Raw genomic sequence first — 21,968 nt, 5'->3', positions numbered from 1 at the left:
GAATACAAAATGTTACACACTGAGTGTTGGGATTTGTGTTTACCACTATTTCATATCAAGACCAATACAGTAGTTGTTGCTTTGTATCATCTTTATGCTAGAAGCATCATGTGAAGTATTGAGTACTTCTCTTAAATGGAAGTCATTACAATTAACCTTTATTTGAGGAACTGAGTGATGGATGTAAACAGAACAGTATAGGTGTGAAAGTTTCTTAAAGCTATTCAGGGAGTTGTACTGTTCCAAGTCATTCAAGCTTACTCAAGAAAAAATGAACAATAAACCAACTTTTATTTAATTTACCTATAAATATCTTAGACTTTAATATTTGCTCATGAAAAATCTCTTTAACAATAAAAAGTTCAACATAAAGATAAATATAGAAAGATATAGCAACATTTATTTCTCTATGGGGCACAAGGTATAACAGGAATTCGAAACTGATAAAATGCATTAAACCAGCATTAGTTTTCATCTTTTTAAAGACTTAAACAGCTTAATTTAAGAACATTAAGCTTGTGTAAGAAAATCCTCATATTAATAACAGCATCCAAATATAGAACAGATCTCAAAACTCAGAACTTAATATTTTGGTAAGGTAACAGATGCAGATGAAAAACCCAGCACTGACTGATCTGCAACAGCAGCTGCTTATACTCTTAAAGAGAGGAGGACCTGCAAGGCTCATCAAGGTTCTTACTTTGCCATATAACCATCAGGTAAGCATTTTGGTAAACAGGCTGAAAGAAGGGATTATAAAGGCTGACTACATGGTTTCTAAGGGCTAGGGGTCAGCCTTCAGACAGCTACAAAGCTATTAAATTAAATACTGGCCAACAGATAGTACTCCACCCCCACTTCCTGGCTAGAAATACAAAGCAGAACTTCAGTCTGTCCTTGTGTCAGACATTCAGTACACAGAGAGTCTAAGAGCTAATATTTTAATGCACCTTTGTCATTTTGATTTTTTAGCCAGTATTTTTTTCCTAGACACTTAGAAGGCTGGCTTTTTAGGACTAGAGTGCTAATATTGCTAGTTACTGTACCTCCTGTTGGAATGTTTCACATTTGCAGGATTTATCTGTCCATGTTATGGTTCCAGTAAATCAGAACTAAAAGCTATGCTGCATCTAGAAATATTGAATACTGCAGTTGGTAATTTCTATGTACTAGAATAAAGAAACAGTACATTTAATAAACAAGAGGAATACATCACAGCTTCATTTGACTTGAAACAATTTGTTGTTCTAGGAAGTTCTTCAGCAAGTGATCTAGACATGCCAGCATCAGGATATGAGCAGAAACCATTTCAGATAGTCAGCACTCTTCAGGAAGTGTTACTGCTTACAAGTTCAGAATTGCTGAATATCCAAGCTGTGACATGACTCAGCACATGTAGTTACCCACTCTGGTTTGAAATAGAAATTGCCTTTGGAGCAACACCATACCAGAATATTAAGAAAGCTGAGACAGCCTATGCTCAGTCTCAATTATTTATCATCCTTCTAGGACACCTAACAGCTTTGTGAATGATGCACACTCCTGTTTCAGCAGGTCATGGAAATCAAATCCTTGTGACTGAGTGAAAGAACTTCCTACAGAGCTTGTATTCTACTGATCTTTGTATCAGTGAATCCAGCACAGGGTACAGTATCAGAAGGCAGGAGGTATTATGTCATGGACAGCCTTTCTTACGAAGAGGTCAGATGGGAGATGTAAATTCCAAGTTATTCTCACATATTGCGGAAGGTACCACCACACACTTAAGTCCAAAATGTCACTTGAGGTTTAGAAGCATTCTCAGGTGATCATCTCCATGTCCATATTACATGATGGAACAGCTGGGATCTTCATTTTGCTGCAGAAATAAAACAAACCTAAGGAGCATGCACACAAACTTTCTATTTAATGCTAATTAAAGTTATCAAGCTATCAGTACTACAGAGTTCTGGAAGCATCAGAACTAAACTGACATGCAAACTCGTGCTACTCCTGTTGGAAGAAGAGCAGAAACAGAAGCATGAAAACCCTGCCTGAAAGCACTACCTTGCATCCTCTACATCATTTTGCTTTCTACAGGAAGAGAGCAACAACTTAGTTTAAAAATAAAACAACAAAACTTACCTCAGTATTACCTATATTGCAGAAACATGGATGCACTAATGACAGAAGTTTGAAGTCTAATAGTAATTCAGAAGATGGGCAGGTTAATATTTGAGTAGGAGTATTAGAATGGATTCTTACCATAAGTGGTACATAACAGTATTGTAAAGTTGCTGATAAAACAGTAAGTGTTTTACCATGAAGGTAAAGAAGCTGCTTTTGCTTTCCATCACCGAAGGCAGAACAAACCATATTATCAGTCAACTAAAATAAAGGGCCCTTAAAATACTGAGGAGAGGCCCTGTTTCAAACATAAAGGAGAATATAAGACTTTGAGCACTCTAAACCAGCTGGTGTAGCAATAGATATTTAGTCAAATTTTGAAAGAAGGACAAAGAAAGAACTAAGCAGCAGACAACTGCCTGCTCTGAGGTACATTTTCTTTAATAAGATGGTACCCCAGGGTACTTCCAAACTGTGTTTTTTGGGCTGGAACACTAACAGGAGAAGATACATAGGAAATATTGGTGTCAAAGACCTGCTTCAGTAGGTACCTGCCTTCCTTGTAGCTCTGCAGAAGATTTTTTTTAAAGCAAAGGTGTGGTAACTCAAAAGGCTTTGTCAGCAGGAAGGGAAAATTAACATATCCCTTTGTACATAAGGCCTTAGTCTGCACTAAGGAAAGAAAATGATGCTATTTCAAATTTTTTTTTTTTTAAAAAAAAGTAAAATACAGTTGAGAACTTTTCAGTTCTGACCAATTTAAAGCCTTCACAATAACTGCAGAATATTTAAGCAATTAAAGAAGACAAGCTGGTAGTACACTAAAGTGCACTTGAAGAACACAAAATGAACTACTGCAGGCTCACATGATCAGGCAGAAGCCACTGAGAGTCTTTCAGAGGGCATTTCAGCATTGAAGTTGAACCCAGAACGTAACAGGTACCCCAAGATATGCTCATTCTACTGATGTGTTAATTCTGTTAGCATGACCTGTATTCTGTACTTTGTTTTTACTTGGGAAATATTGAATGGAGTATTTAAGAGTTAAGCACAGCTAAAATACTTATTTCACACACCAAAATAAGACAGTAATTTTTGAAACCAAGCTGACATTAAGTGCCTTAAATTCATGACCAAGTTTAAAAGAAACTTGCCAGTCAATATACCCTGTCTACCTGAGGCCTTCCAAGGGTAAGCAGCTTGTTACCTTCACTTCTGCAGCACTTGGGCTCATTCTCATTTGCTGTAGCCAAAGACTTTGCCACCCTGCTGTTATTGCAGTACTTTCCATCCCATTGTAGCATCACAGCCATTGGCTTTGATTTCAGTATTTTAGAATCATAAAGGTTGGAAGAGACCTCTAAGATCATCTCATCCAACTGTCAGCTCACAGCACCATGCCCACTAAACCATGTCACTCAGTGCAACATCTCCCCTTTCCTTAAAAAGCATTGGGGATGGTAACTGGAGAATCTGGCAGCTCATGGCTTGGACACGTACTTTCTTAGCTGGGTAAAGAACTGGCTGGAGGACCAGGCTCAGAGAGTGGTGGTAAATGGAGTGAAATCCAACTGGCAGTCAGTCATGAGTGGTGTCTCCCAGGGGTCAATACTGGAGCCTGTTATGTTCAATATTTTTATTGATGATTTGGACAAAGTGATTGAGCTCATGCAGTTGAGCATCAACCCCAGCCTATCCAGATTCCCCTGTACGGCCTTTGATCTCATATTTTTGAAAGGAAAAATTAGATTTTTAGTGCAAATTTGATTCAGGTACATCAGAACAAGTCCAGTACACTGTTCTAAGCATTAGTTAAGTTACTTCATTAGCAAAGAATGAAAATATTTGTTTGCATTCTGTTTGACGAATAATAGCTTGCAAGTATGTTCACAATGAGATGAATGTTCAGATAAATACATAGAGAGCTGGTATTCTTCTGCAATAGTGTTAATTGTTTGACCTCCAATTATTTGATGATATTCAGCCAAAAAATAAGAAAAGCATCAATTTTATCTGTGATGCAAAGCCATGCAAACTACAACAGCCTACGCGGGACAAGATACTGAAGCGTTATTAGTGAAGCAAGCTGAGATGGCAGGCACAGTTCTCACTAATCTCACCTGCTTCAGGATGCTCACAGGAATCACTATCATGAAACCAAACAACATTTCTTTTTTCTTCTTTTGGTCTGACATCAAGAAAAATGGTAAGAGTTGGGTTTGGATCGTATTTGGGGAGGTATATTCACACAGTGTAAAGAAACTGGCTATCAGAATTATTCAATTGCTTGTGTCTAAGTTTCAGGCATATTACCTGAGATGGAAGCTCCACTTCACTTCCCATTAGTTCTTCATACTCATCATCTTGGTCACCACTTTCTTCTCCCCTGGGTACATGCATTAATTTTCTCTCTGCCAGTTCCTACAATGTAATTAAGTCACCATCAAGGAAGCTCAAGAATCAAGGACATCAAACAACCTTAGTAAAAGAACAGAGGCTGCAACTCACTTACCTCACCTTCATCTGTAACGAGTGTAACACCAATGTTAAACCCAGATCCCCAGGACTTCTGAGACTTCCAGATCAGGTCACTGGGACCTGGGTTTACACCAGCAGCTGTACCCCAGATCTGCCAAAAATTTGAAGTGAGACAACATTGATTCTTCTTATTTGTATTTAAATCAGAACTCATCCTAACACACACACACACAACTCCAAGCCCTCTAATGCCAAAGAGGCCCAGTAGCAAAACTCAGCTACTCATCCCTGGCAGGCTAGTGCTTCTGTTCAAAAAGATTCAAGAGCACTGAATAAGTGGTACAGAACTACCTACCGTAACTACTTGGCCTGCCTGAAGAGTGAACTGTGGGGGGAATTTGTATGTTACATCTGACACACTCTCAAGACGTCTTCTCAGCACCCATCCATGTAGTGGCTGATCCTGCAGGACGAGAAATTTCTTAGCATTACAAATGAACACTATAGCACTCACACAAACAAGATTCTTACTAGTCCTAAGAGTCATTTGGTCCCTCTTCTGTAAGTTGGAAGACTATATTCAATTATAAAACTACCTTAAACCTGCAGAAGAGTTTCCTAGTACTGTCTTAGAGTTAATCTTAGTCCCAGAAATTCAGGGACATCAGTTCAATAGGGATAATACTCTAACCAGGAAGAGTAGGTTCATGTTCTTTCTGGATAGATGTGTATGACCAGCTTAAGTTAGACTGTATGTATATACTTAGACATATTAATGTATGCTGTAATATATAAAATGGTCTTGGAAGGTTTAAGGCAACTCAGGCTAAAGCACCTATTCTACCAGCTGCAAGTTCTGGAGCTCTGATAATCCTAACAGTTCTGGATTTTCAGACTAAGCTAAGTTGAGTTATCCAATTCATTAGTGAAGCTCTCTACAGTGATTAGATACTGTCAGTCCTAGTCAACCTTTTTGTTGTATTTCTAATTAGTAAGCTGCCATCCAGTTTACTAAACCTTATCGAGTTTCTCAAGGTTATGAAGTGCTTCCAATACTACTAGCCTGGTTCTAATGAGAAATAACTGAAGACAATAGGCTTCTGCATCATAGGTGCCAGTGCACCTCCCCCAAAACCGCAAGAACAAGACACCTGCAGTATGAATATCAGTTGGTCCTCATCTATTGGCAGCAGCCAGGTTAGTTCAAGAAGCATTTAGAAAGCTCTACTTTTTATTTAATTTCACAGCACATCTTTCTCATCTCTTCATCCTTCCTTGTTGTGATATCTAATCCACAAATCAGTTCACAAGCAGTCATACTTTGCAGTGAAGGCAGAACAAAATTGAACAAGTACCTCATCAGAGTTGTTTTTAAGCCTGACGAAATTCCCATCTGCATCAATTTCTTCAATAGACACTTTTCCAGAAGATGAAGCGTGCTGAACAGTCTTAAACCCAGCACTATGTTCTCTCTTTTTGGCTTTCATTTTCCTTTTTCTCCCATGCAAAAACCGTCGCCCTTCACTTGTTGCTTGAGTTGCAATACTATGTGAAGTTGCACTTGGTGATATGTTCAGCCTGCGAAGGAGTGAAATAACATTCACATTTCTTCTCACTACTATCAGGCTAGCTAAGCCTAACAGCTTCTAACCTCGAAGCTTTCCACGAAGCCTTGAATGTAAGACTTTATTTTTACTGTCAGGAAATGCTATTTATTTACAGAAGATTATACTTAAACTTCATGGTGATACTAATTGTAAACAGTATTTGTTTCTTTCTTCTACCACATTTTTGAATATACACGCAGTTATTACAGAGACTGTGGATGGGGCAAGTCCTCACAAGAAGTTCTTGTTATAGCCTACCTCTGTTCCTCTCCTTCCAGCATCTTCCTGTAGGCATTTATTTCCAGATCTAGAGCTAGTTTCACATCTAAGAGATGCTCATATTCTTCCAACTGTTCTTGAACTTTTTTCTGGGCTTGTGCCATTTCTTTCTCTTTTTCAGCCATACACTTTCGATGTAGATCACGATCTTTATCCAGCGTCTCCTGTAGCTCCTTCACTCTGTTCTCCAAAGCAGCATTCTAAAATTGAGAAGAAAAAGAAAACCCAATAGTGCGGAATATTAGAGAGGAAATATTTTGAATTGGGTATTAAATACTAAGAATATACAAAAAGATAGTACCTGGCTTTGATAGTGTTTAATTTCAGATGTCAGATCACCAACTTTAAGCTTTGTTTCCATTAACTCATCTCGAACTGCATTGGCAAACTCACTGTTTCTTGCTGCAGAAAGCTGGGCATTCTCCACCTACGGGTAGAGTCACTGTTAGTAAGGAGTTGCTTGTGACCATCTATTTTAAGTAAAGTGGGGAGGGGAAAAAATTAAAATCAAGTGATTTCCAACTGTTACATATGGAAACAGCTATATTTTACTTAAGTATGCAGATACCAATAAGATCTAAATAAGAAAGTGTTTTATTGCTTTTCAAGGAGGTTTACATAAGTTCAATGTTCATTTCAGAAATAAAAAAAAACCTCAGGTAGCAAGAGGTGTTGGAATAGGATGTTCCAGTTACAAAAGCACAGATTTTGTACATATAAGTACATGGATTCTCTAGAAGAACAATGAAGAATGCTTGGAAATGGCTTGTCAAAGCACAAGGTTAGAAGATACTAATACTGGCATCTATCATAGACTCACTTTTGCACTGAATGTTCGCTGCAGTTCTTCTTTGTATCCTTGAATTTGTTCTTCATGCTGTTTTCTGAGCCCCTGCAGAGCATCTGAGAGCTTACTCTCAAATTCTCTCCGACGACCAGACTCCATTTCTGTTATTCTGCTCTCATGGACTCTTTTTATCTCCTTGAGCTCCTAGGAGGGAAAGTTTCTGAGAATAAGCAAGCCAAAACAGTTTGATTTGAGACTGTGGACTTACTGTACCAGCTTAGCAAGTAATTCAGTACCACAGCAGATTTGCCACTGAGTGCACAGTAATACCTCAATTCACAGCTTACATCTCGTTCCTTTACATCAGGTACTCACACCTGTAGCTGTGCTGGATTTTCCTACTTCTTCACTGCTGACACTGCTTAAATTACTAAGCAAAGTAATTTGCATCTAATTTGAAGATTAATTCTTTGATCTATATTAATTTATCTGCTTTTCTTGAGATGCATGTGCACTTGGCTTCTTTAAGAACTGTTACTTATTTTTGCTCTATTCAAACACTAACAGCAACTGGGCTGGAGGAATTGGACTTTTATCACTGAAATCACACACAGTCTCCTTCCGGAAGGAATTTGGTTTGCATTCACTTTTAAGTTCCATATTATGTACTGGCTCCTAATGCAACACTTAGGAATGGTGTTTGGTAAATTTTAAGGAAAAAAGCAACTTGAATTGCTTATTGTAGCAATCAGACAGATCAGTACAATGGGAAAGGCATTACAACAGAGGTATGATGATGGAAGGACCAGCACAATAGAAAGGTGCTATAAAGCAAGGGAAGTAGATTGCTCACCAACTAGTTTTGCAGGGTCAAGCCTCACCAAGGAGGGATCTCCAACCTGAGATCCTTCCCCAGTAGTCAGCCCTTCAATGAGGTCTGAGAGGCAACCAGGCTCCATCCCTTCTGGCAACACAGCTGATTTGCCTTCACCTGTGCTCCCAGGGCTGACTGGGTCCCTTCCCCAGGTGCTCAGTCAGTTCAAGCCATGACTGAACAGTTCCCATACACATTAAAAAGTGTTAACTTGACTAATTTTAGGCTTCTTGCAAACACCTGGAATCATTTAACTTCAACTGTAATGTATGCACTTTCAGTCACACAAAATAATACACCAATTGTAGTTGCCTTCAGAAGAGCAGCCTGAGAAAGTTCTCATATTCCAGATACCTATTGGTACTACGCCAGTTAACATGAAGTTGTATACTGTCTTGAAGTCTTCCTAGTTAAGCTGATTTTATTGTCTGATGGACTGCCATAAGTTGACTCAGCTAAGTTACCTTTCTAAGGATAAGGCACAACTTAACATTGCTTTTAAGGACATCCAGGGGTCACAGACACCTAAAAAACCCTTGTTAATAAGCTAAAACATACATCTTCATGAAGACACTTCTGGAATGACATTTTTTCCTTCAAAGTTTTCAAATGATTTTCCAGGTCCACCCTTCTCAACATTTCACTGTTGAGATGCGTTTTGGCATCTTGCAGTGACTGCTCCAGCTAGAAGAGAAAGACATAAGGGTAGACAAAATTAAGTGGTTGTTCTTCTTGCTTAAGATAGCCAACTTATTACAGGTTATTCAATTTGATTCCTACAGCAAACAAAATGCATTTCTTAAGTGAAATTGACTATTGTATCATCCAGGGTCTATGCTGGATCCTGCAGAAATGTTTGCAATGAAATGCTATTAGTTGTTATGTAGGCCAGCCCTCCATAGCACCAGTTAAGTTTCATTTCAAATACAAAAAAAGTGCTTCTGATGAAGTTCTACCATCTGCAATTATTCTTCCCATTCATGTTAGAAAGTTTCCCCAACTTCTTCCTTACTTCCCATATAACTTCTATGGATTCTTAACGTGAAAAGTACTCCAAGTACATACATATATTCCTCAAACTATTGGACGAAAGTTTTTCTTAACTTTCATTGTAAAGACCTTAAAGTAGCTTAATTAATGATCATATTAAAGCATGAAGATACTGTGTTGGAAAATACCAATAGAGTAGCAACTTGAATAACGCAAGAGCTCAAAGAGACAGTCAGAAGTTGTATCTGTTCTACAGAGATTTAGGCATAATAAAGCAGGGTCCATCAAATCTTCCCTTTGCTACAAGGCCAGTAGCAGTTCACATTTCATCATTATTTGCCAGTAAGTAAAAATTGATTAGCTACTACAGTCATGGAATAGAATTAAAGGTACTTACAACAGCTGGAAGTTTTAATGGACCAACTACTAGCAGCATTTGCTTTCAGAAAGAGTGGAGAAATCTTTTTGTTCAACTATCACAGATAATAGCCTTTGCCTGATTTTACTTTTAAATCTCTAACTAGCTTGGAAGAAAACAAGTAAAAGCTTCAGGAGCAAAAGCAAAGTTGGAATTCCAGGAACAAGCCTTACAGCGGCTACTTGGTCCTTTAACTCACGGAGGCCATTCTCCAAAGTCCGGTTCTCATTCAAAGCTGTTGCCAGGTCAGCTTCCTTTGCATTCAGCTGAGCATCAAGATCTCTCATACGAGCCTGTGCCAGGTTCAAGTCAGCTTCTTTTTTTGAATTCCTGCAAGTGAAAGTTTCACATCCATAAGTTGCAGCTGGTGAGGGAGAATATTTGCTTTCAGTGTGTTTACCTTTAATGGGGGGTCTGTGGTTGAACTGAATCAGAAGAAAGGTTGAAACTTGTGGTGAGAGCCCAAGGCAGGCTCTAAGAAACAAACCAGACTGAGCCTCAGACAAGTATCATTAGTTTAACCAGAAGGATTTCTGATCTGTTTTCCAGCTGATTATGTGCAAATCCTATGCAGGATCCAGCTATTCTCCACAGCACTGCCATCAAGAGGGGAGGAAGGGATGGCACAACCACTGCATCCACAGGAACAGTCACATTCAAAACTGGCATTCACAGGGCTCCACTCATCTGCCACTACTGAACAAACTCCTGAAACAAGAACTTCCTTCCAGCAGGAAAGGCAGCTGAGGTCCCTGCCAGCCATTTAAGTGCACCTTTGCTGTGTCACAGAGCCCTCAGAGCCACCCCACCCAGGGTGAGCAGCCATAACGGCCATGCTCCACAGGCAGGGACACTACCTGAAGGCGGGAAGGTGGCGTGCGTGCAGCTTGAGGCCTGCCTTCCTGCGGCACAATGGCAGGCAGTGCTGCTCACACATGGCAAAGCACTTCTCCTCTGCACCTGGAGGCAGAAATCACCTCTAGCTGCTGAGAGTTTCTCCACACACCAGGTTGCCCCTCAGCACTGGAGGAGCTCTGGCTCCAGGCCTCCACCTGGGCAGGGTGCTCAGCCTCACAGCCCCAGCCGGGCTTGGCCTGATCCAGCCACCAGCTCCCGCCACACAGCAGCAAGTCTCCACACAGACCACACTCACGGCACAGAGAGCATCCCTGCAAAGAGGGCTTCTACCCTCAGGATGGATCACAAACTCTTCTCTCTCCTGCACACCTTCACACAGTCATGAGGTGAGAACAGCTCTGCTTCCTGCAGAATGCTGCTTCAGCCTTCTGCAAGCAACCAATTATCACCAAATCCTTACAGCTGAAGGGGGATCTTTAAAGGTCATCTAGTCCAACTCCCCCCTTTCCTTGCACAGATGTGAAACTGACTTGCAGAACATTCAGATACCATCTGGATGTCTATAGATTTATTCTTTCAACTTGGCACCACAGCAGACAAGTGATGGGCCCACACCGGGTTTCTGTCTTTGAGATGGGTGTGATAATAGCTGCAATTACCTGACCTACACTGAGTTGGAGTTCCTTCCTGCTCAATACACAGATTTGAGATTATAAGGAGTAAAGCATTCAATTTATTTCAGCAAAATCTGTTCTGTCAAGTGGCTAAGTTGTGATAATTTATACAATGAGTTTCCCAGTTGATAACTGAACAGACCAGCTGGAGAGAGTCCAAAGTCATTCCACAGGAAGGATGGGCTCTAGAAAACAGGGGCTACAAGGAAAGACTGGAACAGAGTAAGAATTGTTTAGTCTAGAGAACAGAAAAGTGACAGGAGACAGAAGTCTTTTATGTGTATAAAGACCTCTGCACAGGGGAAGGGAATCTCTTTTCCATGTCTGTTGTGGAAAAGGCAGGAAGTTGTAGACTTAAATTGCAGGAGAAATATTTGGGTTAGATGTTGGAGGGGAAACTAATGGTAGTTCAAAACTAAAGCACAATGCCTGGGGAAAGTCTGGAATCTCCATTACCTGGAATTTAAAAAGGGTCACACAAACATCTGCTAGAAGTGATGCAGGTACAGCTGGTTCTGCCATAGGCCATGGATGTATGGGGCTAGGATCAGGTTCTTGCCCAAGGCCTTTTCTAGCTCTGCTATTCGAGGCATTTGTTGACAGCCTTGTGACCTTGATGCATAATCGAATGTTTTACTAGTAGAAGATACTTACTCTTTGCTGAGAGAATCTATGAAAAAAAAAAAAAGCATTGTAATAGCAATAAGGAAAGATCATATTTCAGTTTCCCCTTGTATTTACAGTTTTCTCTCTCTTCTAGCTGAGAAGTTAACCACTTTCCTTCTGGGACCACTGCTGCTACTGCTACTTGTTGTAAGTATCATTTGTGATATTAACATGAAAATTATACTATCAAATAGTGTTATCAAATTACACCTTCTAATAGTCTATATATATTTATTGCAATAGTGTGCAAGAATAATCCCTCCCCTGGTGAACTCTGAAGTGGGCAATTTCATCTTTAATTGCAGCAATTTAAAGTTTGGCTGTGACACAGAATGATAACTATGAAGCACTGACTATCACATATCCAATAAATCAAGGTATCATACACTTGACCTGGAGAATTTAATACTTGGGCTTTCTTGGTGAAATACTTGAAACAAACTTCAGCTTGTCAAGACTTGACAAATTCACTTACCATTTCTTGCTTGCTACACTACATATGTCAGGTTCAGTACCAAAATACACATTTATACTCACTCACACAGAACAGAACTGTGGTTGTTGTTATCTGTAGTGCTACTGTTCTTGCTTTGACCTTCCTCAGGCTCCGAATTCAACTAACTGATATGCTTATCCACAACTCCTCATTCCAAAACATCTTTGGCCTACTTCCAATTGCACTGTTTAAGGGAAAAAGTGGAGTGCAAGGACGTTTGATGTCTGCTGACGGTTTAAGTCTCTTCAATAGTGATTAAGAAAAGTCAATTGTTAATGTTGTTGGGAAATTATCTAGTGACATTCCATCCCTTAAGAGTTACAGGTTATTTAAGGAATATATATATAAAAGGCATGATATCCTCAGAGGATTTTATTCCAAATCATTGGAGATATTTGCAATTACACTGCCCAGTTAAATAATAGTCAATATTAGGACTTCAGTCCAGTCCTTCCAGAAAGCAGCATGTACAACGTATCATTTCCCAGAGGTTGTAAAGTTAACCACTTCAAAACCTAGCTACTCTTAAGAAGTAAATTAGTCTGGAGAATTACATACCTGCCAAGCCTAAAGCTTTTACAAACAAAGCCACTGAGTTATACAAACACAAAGAGCAGCAGAAGGATTTCAGAACTTGCATTAGCCTTTTCCTCACTATCCAATCAAGTGGCTACTTAGATTTATGAAACTAATTTACGAGCTAAAACCCAGCATGAATGAAGCAAACCCAATAACTTCCAAGCAGCTGAAAACCAAAGCTTAGAGTAAAAACATGTTTCATTCCCAAGTAGAACAGCTACTTAAGTCCTACTGAACCACTAGAAGGCAGAACTCGCTCCATACTATAAATATTAAGAGAAAACATTGTTGCCTAACAGTGCTATGATAACTGTTTATAGCAAGGCTTAGAGGAAGGAGGGAGGGGACTGTGAACGCACAAGTTACTGAATGTATGTAATTCATTTAGTGGTACCATAGGGCACTGAAATAACTGCATACTGTACATGAAGAATTACTGTGATCCAATTCTTGTTCCTTCCTCTTCACTGTCTACCTTCTTCAAGTTCGCTTACATTGGACCATCCCTTTGTTCCTCACTTAAGGAAACTACACAACAAGGAAATTACAGACCAAATATACTGCTTATGAAAACATCAAGCCTGAAGTGACAGGAAGGTCATTCTAGGACAGCTTCTGTGCAGTACCAGCCTGCAGCAGGACAGTTATCCTGCTCACAGGACTGTCTGCTCTGTGTATTCCCCCGGGCGATGTCTGAGAAAATAACCCCCAGAGAGAGGTGAACTGACTCTATACTGTGACTTGACTCTGTGCTGAGACTTACTCCCCCTACCCCCATAACTTTCTAGATGCCTTCCAGCACAACAGCTTCTTGGTTGTTTATGAATCACAGGTGCAGTACTAAATGCAGTCAGCTGGACATTCAGACAGTACTGTGTCCATAAGGCCTCACATCTCCCCAGGCTCTGAGGGAGCCCCATGCCCATTACAAGGGAGCTCTAAAGAGGCCCAGCAGCACAGGTGCAGAGGTACTCACAGCAGTGCCCCTGCAGGGCATACGTTAGGATTCCTCCAGGCCCGAATCACTCTAACCCCACCTTACCATCCAAACATTTTGGGTCTCACCATCACTAAGACCCCACTGCTCTGACAGCACAGAGCCCACCTCCCCAGCACATGGGTTCTGGCAAACAGCATCACCTGCTTCTCCTCCCTCCAAGCAGGGGGTGCCTCATAGGGAGCCCCGCACCGAGTAGGGCCAGGCAGGAGAGCCGGACACCGACCTGCTGTGCAGCTGCCGGTGCTCCTCGCCGATCTTGCCCAGCTCCACCTGCAGCGCGGCCCGTTCGATAGCGATATCATCCAGTGCACGGCGGGCGTCGGCCAGCTCCGTCTCGTAGCGGAGCCGCAGGCAGCTCAGCTCCCGACCCCTGCCATCCTCCAGGTCGACCAGACGCTGCTGCAGCAACAACTTGTCGGCCTCCAGCGTCCGCACCCGCTCGATGTAGGTGGCCAGGCGGTCATTGAGGTGCTGCAGCTCCTCCTTCTCTTGCAACCGGCTGAGCCGCGTCGGGCTGAGCGGAGAAGCGGCGACAGAGCCACGGCCGCGGCTCCCACTCACCGGCGTGGACGATAGCGGTGTGGCCATGGCAGCTCGGCCCGAGCCCCGCCGCTCCCAGCACCGCCCCGCGCAGGGCACCCGGCACCGCCGCTGAGTATAAATAGCGGACAGCTGCTGTCTCGGCCTCCGGAGGTGGGCAGCTTAAAGCACTAGGGCTGCACCCCGGGGCGCCGCGGCTCCCTGTGGATAATCTCTGTGTTTCGTTTTGGGTTTGCTCTATTTTCTGTACACGCTTGTCTCTTTAATTCAGCGGCGCTGATCGGAGAGGGCCGAGGAGTTGCTGCTCGGGAGCTCAGCGTTGTTAAGCAGTCTGCGTTGTTAAACAGCGATCGGGTCATACAGTCCCACATTTGGGAGGATGGATGCAGCACAGCTGCAGCAAAGCTCGGGCACACCGCGGCTCTGCGCTCTGCTTCTTCTGTCTGGGTCTTGCAGTTTGCTCAGCTGACTGCAACAGTCCCCGATCTTTGTTTGTTTGTTTGCTTATCAGCGTTTTCAGGCTTCAGGCCCGGTTGTAGGCTGTAATATGTCGGTGCTACAGTGTTTAATTTGAAAGCTGATGTAATGAGAGAGAAGGAGAGGAGCTGACATCAAGACAAATGTGAAGCAGCCAGCAAAGGTTCATGCCAATTGCATAAAAAAATAAATCACTGTACAGTAAGAAAGTTGTTTTGGCACCTGTCCTGTGATAGCTGCTACTTTTCTCCAATAGCTGATTAACTGATCCTTTTCATTTTCACTTACGCTTTGGAGAGCAGGTGCTGCATGGATCTCAATGAGTACAAGCATAAATATCAGAACTGTAGATTATGGGGTTTGTTGCAGCAGTTAGAAGAAAATTCCTTTAAGAGCTTAGGCTAATGCTATTTCCTGCACAGGGAAACAGCCATTGCCCAAATCTACACCATTTATGCAGTCAGGAAGTTCTTTGGGCACCCTTTATTTCTTCTTGTTTTGCCTAACATTTGTCCTAGGCCTACATTCTGGGGTATGCTTAGTTGGTTTGGTTGGTTTCCTTCTAAGCAACACTTCTCAGCTTTTGCTGTACTACTGGTACCAAAAAGTCATTAGATGCTGCACTTTCACACTGGAAACATCTCATACTATGTTGTTACTTACTTCCAGTGTCTTAGTGAGGACATTACAGTGCTCACTGCAACGTGTGTGCTGTTCTCCTAAAGCCGTGCTGTTGTCAAGAAGCAGGCTGCAGTTTCAGGCTGATATGCTTGATTCACAATCTCAGGCTGTGCTGTTCGAATTTTCCTCTTATACTCTCTGACCTTTACAGCTTGATTCTACACAAGCAGGTGAACTCCTGCACTTACAGTCCAAGTCATATGAACTGCACTCTCTAAAATACAGCCTTAGTGCCTTGACATTTTCTTAGAGTTCACTAAAAGGGAAGGTGGATGTTATCAATGTCAAAGAGTTAAGTTCTAACTTCACTCTCCAGGCCCAGAGTCATATCCCATGGGAGAACAATGAAGCTGGCCCTAAGAGATTAACTAGGGATTTTACAATTAGGTTATGTACGCCCCGGATGCAAAGGTACATGATGTAGGGGAAGGATCTGGAGAAGATATAGAAAGATGTTCATCAGGACGTTATCTGAACTTCCTTATACATTTGCACTAAAAAGTAAAACAGTTTAAAGGCTACAAATGTATGTAGCATAGTAATGGTGTATGGCCAGACTGAGCTCTCTGGTCCTTGTCCTAGTAATAGCATGAGGAAATTCTTTTCTGCAAAGCAGTTCCAGTCTTTTTATTTTGCTATAACGAACACTTGTTTGTTCTGCACTGCCAGTAGAAAACTCAAGTCAAGAAAAATAAAATGTATAATTCAAATCTGAATATGTACCTCTAAGACAAAGATAGATATGTCTGAGGGTATATCTCAGCTCTGAAACCTCAGTCCTCCATAAGGAACACTGTGCTCATATGTCCTTGTCATGTTTGTCAGTTGCATGTATTGGCCAGCTGTTCAAATACATTGTATGGGTTTGGAACAGACACAGAACAAAGCTAGAAATCGGCTATTCCAAGAATATTTTTCTTGCCTGCCAGGGCTTTGTAGCAGTGCAAACAAAAACAGCTGGAAGAAATAGTCCAAAAATAGTCTGAGCCAGTTTTATCTGCTGTGTGAAGGCTTCTTAGCAGTGTGTTACTGGAATCCAGTTACTGGTTCTTTTTCATTCTGTCTTTTCTTCCTTTCCCCCCTCTCCTAAGACTGTATCTGCACTGTTTAGACCACAAATAGAGCTGGGGAATTCTTACAGAGATAACCCTTTGCCATTTTTTCCTACTGTTTCTAGTATAAAGATGCCAGGACTGTGTTAGGATTAAGAAAAGATATAGAGAACGTCAGGAAAAACTGTAGGAAAAACTTATCAGGCTGAAGCACAGTAAAAGCTTTTCTACAAATAGTTTATTTATAGGAAAATGTAGATATGAGAGATCTGGACAGTGTTGTAGATTATACTAAATAGGAATTAGAAAAATATGTAAAATATTTGCAGACTTTTCTTAGCATCTTTTTCAGATCCCAAGCTGGTAAAAGTCACTAGAAAAAAAAAATACAGTGATAAAATGAGAAACAGAAACTATCAACCAAATTTCTTGCTATCCCTTCCCTTATATATCTGCTAGCCAATTCTACCCATGTGTCAGCAATCTGCTAAATTAGTTCCAAAATGCTGTTAGGGCTCTGAGTTAATTAATATGCCTCAATGGCCCTAATGGGCTTCAGCTGGGGCCACACACCCACACCTCTGCCTTGGACACAGGACCTCTATGAAGTCTCAGGTTGGGATGGTGGCCCTTTTGTGAGCTTGGTTGACTGGTGGACTGACTTTTCAGGTTGTATTTATGTTTCCTTTGTTACTGTAACGCTCCCTGAGGTCTTTGCTCATTACTGTTGCTCTCTCCAGCCTCTCTGCTCACTTTGCCTAGGAGTTGGTGCAGCTGTGCCCTGCTGGCCTTGCTCTCTGACCTGGCTCTGTTCAGAGTGAAGCAGCTGGCTCTGGCTCCTCCTGGGAGGGCAGATTGTTGGTAGCAGCTGCTGCACTCATGGGTAAGTCCAGGCTGGTTGATACAAGTAGCATTTTGTAGATGTCTTTATGAATTGATACAGAATGTTGGAATGTATCTCTACTTTTTAAGTCTTAAATACTTTTGAGAGACTTTATAGCTCTGTAGTGTTTTTCTGTTTCTGACAATAGTTCTCCCTAATTCACCAGCATCTCTTCCTAAATATGTTTTGGAAACAAAGCAAGGTGTTACTGGACAGCCTTCAGCTTTTGTGGCAATTCAAGGAAGTCTGCATGTGTAGCAGTAGTGCTATTAAAAATGTAAAGTATAGGGATAAGCCCTTTGCCAAACAGCTTATTTACAGACAGATGTTAGTGACTCACGTGCCTGGAGCTGATGAAACCAGATTGAGTCCCGTTAGCCTGCAGATGGTTGAAGGCTTTTGTCAATAGCAGTACAGTGGATATGGAGGCTCCGTGAGAAAATTGCTGTTTTCTGACCAGAAAGGTAAAAGGGCAATTTCTGTTTCTGTAATGTTAACAATAATATATAGAGGGAGACATTTTCTCTGGATGATGCATCTGCAAGTGTCATCCTCCTGTGCAATACTTCAGCTTATGCTCCTGCTCCTCTAACAAATTAAGCAGGACAAGTCAGCCAGGTCACAGTGGCTTTTGCCTGTGTTGGAGTAACAGCCTTTCAGCAGCTGGTAGATAATAAAAGAACAGAAATATCATTTAAGTATCCTGAAATTATTTCTAGTGTAGTTAGATGCCAAAGTAAACAATAGATCTTGTTTAGTAAAACACATCATATGGGTAATACATCTGTTTGTAATGTTTTGTAGTTGATAACATTAGGATGTCCTACTTTCATCGACAAACAAATTCCACCTTCATGTACAAATGCAAAGAATCACAGAATATCCTGAGTTAGTGAGATCATAGAATTGTCTGAGTTGGAAGGGTCCCTTAAAGGCCATCTGGTCCAAATCCCTCCCACTGAACAGGGGCACATACAGCTGGTCAGGTGCAAGGAGCACTTGGGTGTCTCCAGGGACAGGGCACTGAGTCCAACTCCTGACTCTACACAGGACTATCTAAAATTTAATCCACGTTCCTGATAATGTTGTCTGACCACTCTTTGAACTCTTGAAGCTTGGGGCCATGACCTCTTCCCTAAGGAGTTGATTTCAGTGCCCACCCACTCAGAGAAGAAGTTACATGTTCAGTATGTCTTACACTGGTACAGCAATGACCGGAATCTGGCTCCCTGTCTGAACGTATCTGCTTGTGTCCAGTCTTACATAGGATGTAACTTCTTGAAGGAGTGTCTATGAAGAATGAGAAAAAGAGAGGTCATAGCTAGGACGGAGGTCTACAATAATGCAGTTGGTCTATAGATTTTACTAATATCAGTAGCAGACTTTGAATGAACTTCAGAGATCGTGACATTCTCTTAGTATAGAATAATAGAGCCAGCAAAGGAGAAAATTAACAGAAAAGCAGGAAAAATATATTAAAGCTCTGATTCTATGAAATAAGCTGTGTGGCTGCTTCCGTCTGTCTGTTTTCCAGCAACTATCTATCTCCAAAATGTCAGTGTGGAGCTTCAGGAAACTTCTTTTCTCCCATCCACCAAGTTTTGCTAACCTTTCTTTACCCTCATTGACTGTCAAATAGATTGCATTCAATTATGTCATCACTGCATGTTAATAAGAGCTAGTACATCTGCTGGCTCCCATAGGAACCAGGAACCTCCTCTGATCCACCACTACTAAGTAAAATCTGAGTCCCTTATGAAAATGAAATCACTTGCACATCTTTTAGTAGAATATAATAACAAAATGATCTTCCTTCCCCCCCCCAGTCAGTACTGCTGAGTTGTATTGCATTCACTTCACAGAGGGCAGATAGTTACCCTGTTCCACTTGACCTGGTCATGGACACATGAAGCTCTTGTCTGCAGCCAGTCTGTGCTGAGAAGAAGGGATGCTTTTCCTCTGGTAGTGATTCACAGCGCTGTCTCTTAATGAAGGTTGCAGTTGTGCAACTCAAGAAATTAGAGCAATTGACAGAAAGGCAGAAGATTTTGGCAAGTAGAAGAAAACAGAAGAATCAGAAATGGATTTCAAGCTTCTTTTCTGCCCTCATTTGCTTTGAGCTTTGAAGTGTAGATTGGCCCAGGGATTCTGTCTTCAGTTAATACACCAATCTGCTTTTTCTTTTGAGCGCAATGTTTAGTTTGCTGCTTTGTTCTCACCTGCACAAGCCAAGAGGAGCACACAACCATTTTGCAGCAGGTTTTATTATAGCTTTTTTTGTACTTGTAATTTGACACACCGACCGTATGCAAAACTCTGTGAATTTTGTTCTTGTTATTGCCAACCACTTGATGCACAGTGTCACTTATTTTCTGAAGCTATTTTCCAATGGCCTCATTTCTGTTTCTTGCTTTTTTCTTTGCCTGCTTCAACTCCTACCCATACTTATTACTTCCTTTGGCTTTGCTGCATTTTCCTACATTAATCATTCATCCTCTGCTTTCAAAACTACATTGTCTTTGTCACTTGAACTCTTCTTCCAAACTTCCTCTATTTTTTTTTTTTTCTTTTTTTTCTTCCCCCTCTCCCCTCAATCTATCTCATAGTCTGTTTATATTCTCTCCTTCCATATCCTTATTGGTGTGGATCTGGACACATAGAGACCTGTAATAGCCATCTTGGAATACAGGTCATCTGCTTTGCTCTGCTTCCTACCCTACATGCAATGATCTACTGAGGAAAACCAATTGTCATGCTGAGCTTTGTGCAGCGTCCATGACATCCAACATAGCCCATCTCTTCAGAGACTCTGCTTTGGCACTTGGTACTGCCAGTTTCACAGAGCACGCTATTTATTCTTAGCAAACACAGAAGTAAAAAAGGCCATCAAAGCTTCTGAGGAAGGTGGGTTGTTGTCATTGTTGCATGAGAAGAAAATGGCAGATAAGTTCAAGAATTCACATTTGGCACACTCACAGTCCTCAGAGAGGTTTTATATAGAGGTGTGTTTGTACATATATTTCATATATACATATATCTATTTATTTGATATATATATTTTGCAAACTAGGGGAGAAAAAGTCCAAATTTTACCCCTACAATTAATTTTTCATTTTGCCATATCTGCATATAAATTTATGTATTTTTGTACATTTTGTATTAAAATTCTTTTCTCTTTTAAATATGTTTAAATTATGCTCACAATAATCACGTGAGAGTACAGGCATCAGAAGTGTATAATGATTATGTGAATGTATTATAAGTAGTTCTCAGAGTGTCTGTCCCAGCATTTTTGTTAGGGCTATGAACACTGAACTGAAAAACAAACCGTATGTATATTCCATCTGAAACAAAATGTGTTTGTTCTGGGAAGTCATGAAATTTAATGCTTCTGCTACTACTGTACAGGATCATAAATATGCAAATGCACTACAAGTTGTTTTGCTTGTAGATAAAAAATGGAATTTGAGAGACAAGAAAGGACAAATATTTATTCAAATACTTGCAGTAGTGACCATTTGTATATATTGTATTTATTAATATTGGATTCAGCTGAACACAAACTGGTAGGAAAACAGATATTTGCTATAATGTTTTGGTCTACACATAAGTATGCTTTTATGTTTCGTTAAGCCACAAGGTTTTTTTTTCTCCTTGCTGTTCTGATGGAGCTGTTTCCAAAGCCCAGGGCAGCCATTGGTGTGGAACACAGGGCTTCCCTCACGCTGGGGAATGAAAGGCACAGTACCACAGCTGAACTTTGTGCCTTTACTAATAGAGGCTTTACCTTCTATAGCATATAACGTTTGTGAAGTGTGACAGTGCATGATTGCTCTCTCCCCCAGAGAGCTTGTTATTTCAGAGTAAACAGGCGCCCTGTACAAACACGATGCGGGGTCAAAGAACTGATTATGCCCTATCAGGGTTCTCATGACTCTCGTTACAGGAAATTTTAACATTTTCCTTTTATTAGTCAATCAGGTGCAGCTCTATTACTGATAACTTTGAGGCCTCCAACCAAAATTCACTTTCTGCATGGGGCCTCAGCAGGATACTTCCAGCTTTGGTATTCATTAGGCTTAATCCTGATTTATGAGCCAAATGTTGTTCTGCACTGTTTCAGTGGATTTTGAATTTGTAGTTTAGCCAAACGCTTTTTCCCTGAGTAGTACAGACTTTTGTTATGATGTTAAAATGGACTTTGTGATCATCAGGTTGGCTTAGCTGAACTTGCATTGAGAGAATGTTTATATTTAGTGGGGTCTGCTGAAGGTGTACACCTGCATTTCAGGACAGAGGTAAATAGAGATGCACATTTTTCTAGATTTGAAAGCTTTGAGTTCAAGATTTCTAAGAGTGGAATCTGATGATTAGCATCTGATCAAACGTTCTTTGATTTTACTGGACCAGAGATGTGATTTGCTTCAATTTGGTCCTTATCTGTATCCTGCAGGGTTTTATTTCCCTGTCTTTTCTGCTTGCAGATGAAGATTGTTTGTTGTCACAACCGAATGTAAGTCAGT

General features: G+C 41.0%; 1 protein-coding gene across 3 annotated transcripts; it reads right to left on the bottom strand.

The window, feature by feature from the left end:
- Positions 1–272: 272 nt before the first annotated feature.
- On the bottom strand, positions 273–14,444 carry LOC107318775 (lamin-B3-like). 3 transcript variants are annotated; one of them, XM_015873002.3, is made up of 12 exons: positions 14,036–14,444; positions 9,713–9,869; positions 8,690–8,815; positions 7,291–7,461; positions 6,772–6,897; positions 6,450–6,670; positions 5,940–6,162; positions 4,940–5,047; positions 4,619–4,735; positions 4,420–4,527; positions 4,227–4,294; positions 273–1,858 (listed from the first exon to the last, which is right to left on the bottom strand). In XM_015873002.3, the coding sequence occupies exons 1-11, from the start codon at positions 14,398–14,400 to the stop codon at positions 4,256–4,258; spliced, it is 1,761 nt and encodes a 586-aa protein (XP_015728488.2). In that variant the 5' UTR covers positions 14,401–14,444; the 3' UTR covers positions 273–1,858; positions 4,227–4,255. The 3 variants fall into 3 exon arrangements, with proteins under 3 accessions (XP_015728488.2, XP_085371094.1, XP_015728489.2); XM_085514968.1 differs by lacking the exon at positions 14,036–14,444 and adding an exon at positions 11,528–11,550; XM_015873003.3 differs by lacking the exon at positions 4,227–4,294.
- Positions 14,445–21,968: the final 7,524 nt, after the last annotated feature.

Source organism: Coturnix japonica, chromosome 14 (genome assembly GCF_054131305.1).
Source record: "Coturnix japonica strain WE chromosome 14, WE-NBRP24, whole genome shotgun sequence".
Taxonomy (NCBI): domain Eukaryota; kingdom Metazoa; phylum Chordata; class Aves; order Galliformes; family Phasianidae; genus Coturnix; species Coturnix japonica.
Note: the sequence above shows the minus strand (reverse complement) of the source record. Positions and strands in the feature narration are given on the sequence as shown.

What these genes read in the sequence shown, in the direction of transcription:
- LOC107318775 (XM_015873002.3), bottom strand. Translation starts at nt 14,400, where the DNA reads ATGGCCACACCGCTATCGTCCACGCCGGTGAGTGGGAGCCGCGGCCGT. An exon ending in AGCGAACATTCAGTGCAAAA is followed by an intron (nt 6,898 to 7,290) that starts GTGAGTCTATGA and finishes CTCTACCCGTAG; the next exon opens with GTGGAGAATGCCCAGCTTTC. An exon ending in AAGTGGAGCTTCCATCTCAG is followed by an intron (nt 4,295 to 4,419) that starts GTAATATGCCTG and finishes TCTTGATGTCAG; the next exon opens with ACCAAAAGAAGAAAAAAGAA.